Source organism: Mustela lutreola, chromosome 4, assembly GCF_030435805.1.
Source record: "Mustela lutreola isolate mMusLut2 chromosome 4, mMusLut2.pri, whole genome shotgun sequence".
Taxonomy (NCBI): domain Eukaryota; kingdom Metazoa; phylum Chordata; class Mammalia; order Carnivora; family Mustelidae; genus Mustela; species Mustela lutreola.
In genome coordinates, this window is record NC_081293.1 from 51,444,736 (window position 1) to 51,453,374 (window position 8,639).

Below are 8,639 nucleotides of genomic sequence, written 5' to 3' on the forward strand. Positions count from 1 at the left end.
TTCTTACCCCTCCCGTCAAGTGCTCCAAGTTATTAGAAGCTTCACCCAAAGAATGCTGGGTCTAAAATGCAGAGACCTAGGGTCTGCAGGGAAGGGGACATTCTTGGGCAGAGGCCCTCTCCTCCTACTCCTCCTTCTAGGCAGACATGTTAACTCTCAAAAGCCCTTATCCCGGCCATCTAAGTAAGACCCATCATTTTTAACCTTTCCCACAGGCTGGTACCTCCCTGGCCTTCTCACTTCCAAACTGAGAATGTGGAAACATTTGCCCAAAGTCATCTCAAAAAACTAACTGTGCCTGACACTACCTGCCTTAGGCAATCCAAGAGGTGAGCTTCAAAACCTCAGAACTATTTCTCTAGGGCATGCAAGGAAAGGCGGGAGGAGGGCTGGCTTAATCAGAGGTTAAAAAGAGAGCCCTGGCTTTTTCAGAAGGTAAAAGGCCCCTGGGCCCAGCATCCCTCCAGCAATGACTGAGAACACCTGAGGCTCCACTACAGGGCTGAAAGCAAGCGAGGCTAGGTGTCTGTCACCCCGAGCTGAAACTGGAATGTTGCCATTCCTCGGACACCAGTTCCAGAAGTCAGGTGTGGAATGAGCGCTTGCCACTTGTGACACCATGGAGAGAACTGGAGGGTCCGTGAAACAAGTTAGAGAAAGGCAAATACCACATGATTTCACTTCCACGTGGAATCTAGAAAATGAACAAAGCACAAAAACAGACTCAAATACCAGAGAACAAATTGGTGGTCGCGGGGGGGGGGGGGCGGATAGGCAAATAGTGAAAGGAATTAAGAGGCACAAACTGTTACGAGAAAAGTCCATGGGATGAGAAGTAGAGCATTAGGAATATAGTCAGTGACATTGTAATAACGTTGCATGGTGACAGAGGCTAACTTGTGGTGAGCCAAGTATAATGCACTGAATTGTCAAATTACTATGTGGCACACCTGAAACTACTATAACATGGTATGTCCACCCTATAATAAACTAAGAAGAGAAATCAGATGCCAAAATAAAACTGGGGGACTTTAGCCTTCTAGCTGCCTTGAATAAAGGGCCTAGGATTGGGATCCAGAGGCAGTCTGCAGTGAGGACCCCAAACCTAGAGAGCCTGTCGGAATGCACTATGATTTTCATGGTCTTTAGCGGGAACTAGGCACTTTTGCCATCCTGGGCACCTTAAAAAATAAAGAAACCACACACACACACCCCTAATGTTTATATTTTACAACTTCATTAGTACAAGGACGCATATATTAAAATGTTCTCTTTGACCAAAGTTATTTTCTTCTGATTATTAAATGACACACTTTTTAAGAGCCCCCAGAAGTACCATCAGCTGTGGGCATGGTCGCCTCTGCCTGATGGAATAATCAGCGCTGCCGGCCTCAGCAGTGACAGAGAAGGGACAGAGAAGGTGGAGGAGACCTTGTCGACCTAGGGGGACTTGCCCTCTTCTCCCACAGCCAGGGGAGGGGGTGGTGCCCTCACCAAATTAGGGCGGGCCTGGGCTCCTTCCTGAAAGAGTCGCCAGCTGGAGACGCAGCCCGCCTGCGGTGGGGCAAGGGGCCCTTTCCAACCTAGGGGTGGCCCCTTGCCCCAGCACTCCCTCCCCACACCGACTGCCCAACGCGAGGGCGGGGTTCGTCCTGGCGGACTTACTTGAGTTCCACTGACCACGAGCCCAGCCATGACGACTGGGCGGACGCTCCGCGCGGAGTGCAGGCGCGGGGCGGCGAGAGCCAAGCACCGAGCGCAGCGCGGCGGCGGGCAGCACGGCCCAGCGCGCAGTTCCGCACTTAAATAGTCAGCTGACCCGGCGGAAGCCCGAGGCGCGGGCCGGGTGCTGGAACTCGGGCTCAGCTGCGCTCCCGGCCTCTTGCCCTCGGCAGGCCCTGGAGCCGGTGAACCTAGGCACGCCCCCCGCCACGCGCCGCCGGAGGTGGCCCCGAGCGCTCCGCGCTCCCACGGAATGGCCTGACCCCTTGACTTCCCCCATGGCCCCCGGGGCACCCCAGGACCTCATCGCCCCCCTGAGGGCCCAGGGGACCAAGAATAGCATCCCCCCAAAACTCCAAGCCCAGAACTCTACTCCTTTAGTCTAGTGGGGGCAGGCTAGGGAAGGAGGGCTTCGCATGAGGGGGGCCCCATCTGAGTCTTTAGTTAGCCGGGGACATGAAGAGAGGGCATTTCCCATATTTCACAATCCGGATTACATAACTCCTCAACTGCCGGGGGGAGGGATGTTGGCCCGACTCCCCTCCCCAACTTTGAGGGGAAGGGGGTAAATGGAGAGGCTGGAAAGACACCGGGTGGGGCGGAGTTTCCATTTGTAGTGGGAGGAAGAGGGAATTGAATTTCATTATAACAAAATGCTGGCTCAGCTAAAAGCATCCCCGCTTACAGTAATGAACCCTAGAGAAGAAGAATCAATGATGTCCCCAAATTTCAGGTTTCTCTTATTCTTTCCCGTCTTATTTGTGAAGCCAAAGTCATCCATGTGGTCCAATTCCACCTCCATTCCGCACTCCCCCCCCCCACCCCGCAGCACCACCCCTCTTCCCCTCAGGTGGAAGTGAAAGGCGACCTTTGCTGCCTCCTCCATCAGGCCTCCTCCATCAGTCTGGGAGGGCAGTTCATGCCTGTCCTCAATTGAAAGGAACCAAATTTTCCCCCTGTGAAGTTTTGCCTTCATGCCTCCATCCCCAGGATGCAGGAAGCTATTACCACATACCACTTCATTGTCACATTATCACCAATCTTCTCTAGAAACTAAGAGCCAGCCTGGCCTTAACTGGCCTCTCTCCCCTGCTCCCTCCATACGGGTGAGTAAAGCTACTATTCCAACAGAGAAGGGATCCTGAGTGCCAGACTTCAGGTTCTACCCATTGCACTGCAACTGCTTCAACTCCGTAGAACTACTGATAATGGGAGCTCTCCCCTCTGTTGCGGGGGTGTTCCCAGGGCTTTTGTTTTCATTGTTCTGTGTGTCCAAACAGCCCTTAGAAACCCCTGTTTGTGCAGCTGATGATAATTACAGTCGTGGTTAAGCATATTGTGGCTATCGTCATCGTCTCTCAGGCCTGGTGCCAACACATTGTAATACGGGCCCTCCTTGTCAGCATTCTGATGAGTGGTATTGACCTCTGAGGGCCGACCCGCCAGCCCCTCTCTCTGCTGGGAGGAGCGGACATAGCAGAGTGGAGCTGTAAGAACAGAGACTTGGCTGTGTTTACTCTGGGGGTGGGGGAGAGTCAGGAAATGCTGCTACAAAAGTTCTTACAGGCCAAGAGAGAAGGCTTGCCCTCCAGAGATAAGGGGGATCAAAGGGAATCTTCCAGGCCTACTGCCCCACAGACCAGCTCCTCATGCTCCTCTCTCCTTCTCTGTTGGATGCAGTCTCTCTGGTCCATTGTCCACTTTTGTCTGCCTTTCCTGCCCACAAAGGAAGAAGCGGGCCCAGGCCCTCACAGTCATGACACACCGCCCTCTCCACCTTTCACTTGGCCCTCCTAGAAGGCTTCTCTGACTGCCAGGAGAGGACATGGGGAAACAGGCTTAAAGCTACTCACAGATGAAATTGGAACCTACCCACTCTCACCCCAGCGGGAGGGTGCTTGAGGTCATCTCATCCATGTCCCTGTGTCCGTACACAGCTGTGTCTTCTGAGCATAGACTGTTCTGCACACACTATCTGCCCATGATGCTAAAGTAGGCAGGGGTCTTTTCTACCTTACCAGGACTTCCTCACTATTTTTCCTTCCTCTACACGGCTCTAGGGTGATCATTCCAAAAGCCTGATGTGACCCTACCTGAAATCTTTCAATGCTCCCAATCAACTAGCAACAGTCCAAAATCTCCAATATGTCCCTCAAGATCTTTTAGAATCCCATCATTCCCTACCTGTCCCGCCTCCTTGCCCACTTTCCCCCTCCTCTGTCTGGTCTTAGTTGTTCTGCCTCCCCGTCCACTCTTGTCTCCACTAGGTGAACACATCCAGGAGACCAGCTGACAGCAAGGGACAGATAATTGGAGAAGTCACAAACAATAAGGCTATAGTTCAGATGGATGTGGGCTTTAGTGTTAGAAATGGAAGCTGATGACAATACGGAGCTACTGATAGTTCTTGAGCAGAGTAGAAATTTACTGAATTTAGTCGGGGAGGCTCCTCTAAAACCAGCCTGGGTTCACCTCTCCTCACTCCGTTCAGCTTTGGAAGTTATCTTCAGAAGAGAAGAACAAGGAGGAAGAAGAGAAGGAAAGGAGGGGAAAAGAGGAGGAGAAAAAGGATCTCTATCCCTGAACCAAGGACAATTGGAAGACGGGGATGGAGGACATCCTTCTACCTCCTCATCACCTTCTTGAGCAAAAAGGAAAATTACATCTACAATAGCAAAGTTAAAGTTCTTCGGGGCATATGGCCCTCCCTCTGGAAGGGAGAGAGCAAAGGAACCGCAGAGATGAGGCTGGCCCAGGAGGTGAACAAATGATTCCTTTGGAACCCAGGGAGTTGACAAGAGTGAACAGAGGGGACAGATCTTGAGGCTTCATCTTGAACATAGTTCTTTCTGCCTCAGCCCCAGAAGCACGGCTGGGCAGGAGGGGGCGGGCGGGGTGGGGGTGGCAGGGAAGAAGACTCATGCAGTGATCCACACGCTTCTTCAGTTCCCTCCTGCCATTCTAGTGGGCAGTTGAGACTGAGATTTGGAGACCCCTGTCTCACCCTATTTTACCCCACAGCTCTTCGGCCGCAGCGTCCGAGGACCAGGCACCGCGTTAGGCACTCCGGGTATACATAACTAAGGCATACGCTTCCAGAAAGATTTATGCTCAGACATTTACAGTCCTATGTCAACAAGAAGCCCTGTGATTGTGATCCTATTTCCTGTGTCCAACATTGAGACGGGGGAACCCCATTTGTACAGTATACTCATGAGGACTACAGAACAGAAAGTTCAAATCAGACCTGGGCAGCTAATCCCGAGCGTATGAATTCTAGAGTTCTAACACTTACAAATGGGGAGTGAGAAGGTTCAACACTAAGCACTAGAAATTTCCTTATCACCCTTGATGAAGAGGCCAATATTTTATTCCTACTGTCATCTTTGTTATGATTATTCTTTGGCAAAAAAGGCCCTTTCCCCTAGAGTTCTTCCTCCTTCACATTCCTGCGGACAAAAAGGAAAATCCTGTTTATTTGCAATCAAGGGAGTTGATTCTGGGGTCGACCAGAACCAGTGAAACAGGAACTGATTGCTTAAAACCCTCCAACTTTGTACATGATCAGCAGAGAGGACAGAGCCAGTTAACAAAGTTTTATTAGCATTCCTACCTATCCTTAGTCAAATTTCTATTCAGCCTGGCCTCATTTCTTTCAGGCCCAACCCCTGGGCAGGTTAAGATGATTGCCGTAATTAATCATGCCCCAGCCCCTAGTTCAGACTCACCACATTCAGATTTCAATTAAAAAAAAAAAATCTGGATGTCTGCATACAAAATGCCCTTTGTTGCTGAAGCAGCCTCTTTTCAGTCTAAAGGAGAGAGTTTAGGAAAGAGGAAAGGTTTCCAGGGCCCTCTCTGCAATATTTGCACGTATGTGAGGGATTAAGGATGATCTAGGCTTCTAAACACCTCCTTGATTTCCCAACCAGAACAAATTACATTTTAAAATATATATATATATAAGGCAATCATAATGGTTGGTATGATTATTCATTGCATAAATGTTAGTTTATTATTACTGTGTACTATTATAATTGTCATTACCATTAATTCTCAGTGCCTCTGAGTTCCCTTCTCTTAGGATCTTAAAAGATACTGTGGTTGTTGTCTCTATTAAAATGAAAACATTAGCGAGGAGTGGGGAAAGGAGTAGGTTTGCAAAAGGTGAGTAGGAGAAGAGTTTCTGCTTTTCACTGCATATATTCTGTGATTTTTGCAACATGTATACCCTGCCTTTGTAATTAGAAACTAATGGAGGAGACTGGATGGAATGATCAGGAAAAGAGAATTTATAACTGGAACTGCTCCCTGCTAATCTCTTAGCATCCTTTTCTTTTCTTTTCTTTTCTTTTTTTTTTTTTTTTGAATATTTTCTTTATTTATTTGAGAAAGAGAACATGAGAGGGGAGAAGGTCAGAGGGAGAAGCAGACTCCCCATGAAGCAGGGAGCCCGATACGGGACTCAATCCTGGGACTCCGGGTTCATGTCCTGAGCCAAAGGCAGTTGCCCAACCAACTGAGCCACCCAGATGCCCCTCTAAGCATTATTTTCACAAATCTGGAAACAGCAGTGAAAACCAAATCTTATTCCCCCATTTGCCTGGAACTAGCTGGATGCCCCAAACCCTTAGCTGGGCCCAGATGGAGGTTATCTCTGACTTGAGGACAGAACCTCATAGAAGGCTTTTGAGAAGGAAAGTGAACATTGACCAGAAGAACCTGTTTGAGTTATTCTGTCTGCTGGTGGAGACGGAAGCAGAGTCTAAGTCCCAGGTACTTGTCCAGAATTTGAACTTGGCTTGGAGAGGTTCTGCCATTCAGAGGTTGAGGAACACCCCCACCATTAAAATGTACAGGACTCAGCAAATTAGATTCTGATTCCACAGACGCTGTCCTAGCACATATATTTTCTCAAGTATCCTCAGGTAATTTGCACTGTGACCATACAGACTGCTGCATTAGAAATTACTTACTCCTTGGGCTGCCTGGGTGGCTCAGTGGGTTAAGCCTCTGCCTTCAGCTCGGGTCATGATCTCAGGGTCCTGGGATCAAGTCCCACATCAGGTTCTCTGCTAGGGAGGGAACCTGCTCCTTCCTCTTTCTCTCTACTTGTGATCTCTCTCTGTCAAATAAATAAAATCTTAAAAAAAAAAAAAAAGAAATTACTTACTCCAAATACGGATTGAGGAAACTGAGGCCGGAGGCATGGAAGGGACTTGCCCAAGGCCACACAGCAAATGAGCTGCCGACCCCAGGCCAGAACTGTGACCTTCTGAAGAAAATAAAACAGGACTCAGCCTATATCCCAGTAAGAAGAGGGTGAAGAGACTGGGGAAAGCGCCAGAAAGATGCCATTTCACATCTAATCACTTCTTGTCACGTTGCAACCATTTTCCTCATAGGGAGTCCCACACTGATGGATCAGAAATAACATTTTCAAAGTTATATCTTCATGGAAATGGCTATTAATGTTCTTCCTCTCCTTTTAGAGTGCTGAGGAATACATATTAATTTTCTCTCTACTTATATTGCCTATTTGCAAATTGTATTCACTACCCAGTGCTCCAATTTGTCCTAACCCTGAAGAGATTATGATGAATAAATGTGTTCCTGGAAATAAAATAAAATACAAAATTTGTCACTGAGATTTACTTTTATAATTATTTACTGGGATTATTTTAGAATATATGGGGGCAATAATTATAATGCACACAAGAGGGTTCTGGCATGATTTACCAATATTAATTCAGAGTCTCTTTCCACTTCTCCGAAAGGAGCCCCAGCTCTCTCTGCAGCTCTGAACTAGGGGCAAAGCAAGTATCAGCTGCACCTATACCACCAGTACCAGAAGCCTGAGGGTCAGGTGAAGTGGTAGGCAAGTCTTGAAGTGGTCAGTGCCCTGGCCTATGAGTCCTGGGTTCAAGACTTAGCTTTGCTATTATCAGCCAGGTGCCCATGGCTGAATCCTTTCACTCCTGAGGTCCTCAGATTCCTTACATGAAAACTAACTGATCCAAGGAGGAATTACTAGTAAGGTAAAAACACAGTTAAGTATGTACATCTCCGCAAAATAAGGAGAGAGAATGTGCTCATTAATAAATACTTCTGGACACCTGCTTGGTATCAGGCTCCAACAATAAGGAACCAGACAGATACAATCCTTACTCCCCTGGGGCTTATACTCTGGTGGGAGGACACAGGTTACAAGTAAATAAATAATTTCGAGTATGTGAAATGTGTAATATCAGGTAACACTAACACATGTTATGAAGATAAAAGAAGACAATGTGGTGGGGGGTGTTGCTAATTTGGATACAATGTCCAAGGTCTCTGCTAGCTGTTCAGAACATTCTACCTGTGAAATCCTTGATGAGCAGAGCAGGAGCCAGACTTTAGCCCCTCTCACAATGCTTTGTGATACACAAACTGCACAGCCCCAGACAGCTATGGAGTGTTCTGGAAAGGCTTCTCTAAGAGGAGCAACATTCGGGCTGAAATCTGAATAATAACATGGCACCAACCACGAGAAGCCTTGGCAGAAGAATCTTCCAAGCAGAAGAACAGCAAAGGCAAAAGCGATGAGTGTTCCCTGAGTCTCAGGTCGTTGTGTTGCCACTTTGCTCATACTTGAGTGGCGAACTTGAGCTCAAATGCTTCCCAGGGCACAGTGTCACTCCAGCCAGGAAGGTGAGTCTCCCTGGTACAGCCACACCAGGCTTTGGACTGCCGCTCAGCTCCAAAGCACAGGCGGGCTGAAGCCTTGAGATGCTGCAGCCACCAGCAGAGACATTCATGGGCACACACAGGGATTCCAGCCCGATAAAGCATCTGTGGCTTTCCTGGAGAAGAAAACAGGAAAGGATCACTGACCTTTATACATGACCCCACCGGCATAGACTCACAAACTCAAAGAA

The 8,639-nt window shown here is 48.3% G+C and overlaps 1 protein-coding gene across 3 annotated transcripts in view; it reads right to left on the bottom strand.

Annotated features, from left to right (window-relative positions):
- Positions 1 to 1,894, bottom strand: part of LRMDA (leucine rich melanocyte differentiation associated) — a 1,047,313-nt gene extending 1,045,419 nt beyond the window's left edge. The window contains exon 1 of one of the 3 annotated variants that reach the window (XM_059169813.1): positions 1,666 to 1,894. In XM_059169813.1, coding sequence (XP_059025796.1) covers positions 1,666 to 1,695 — 30 coding nt within the window. In that variant the 5' untranslated portion in view covers positions 1,696 to 1,894. The remainder of the gene's footprint in view (positions 1 to 1,665) is intronic. The other 2 variants (XM_059169814.1, XM_059169815.1) reach the window with 2 other exon arrangements.
- Between the last annotated feature and the right edge of the window lie 6,745 nt (positions 1,895 to 8,639).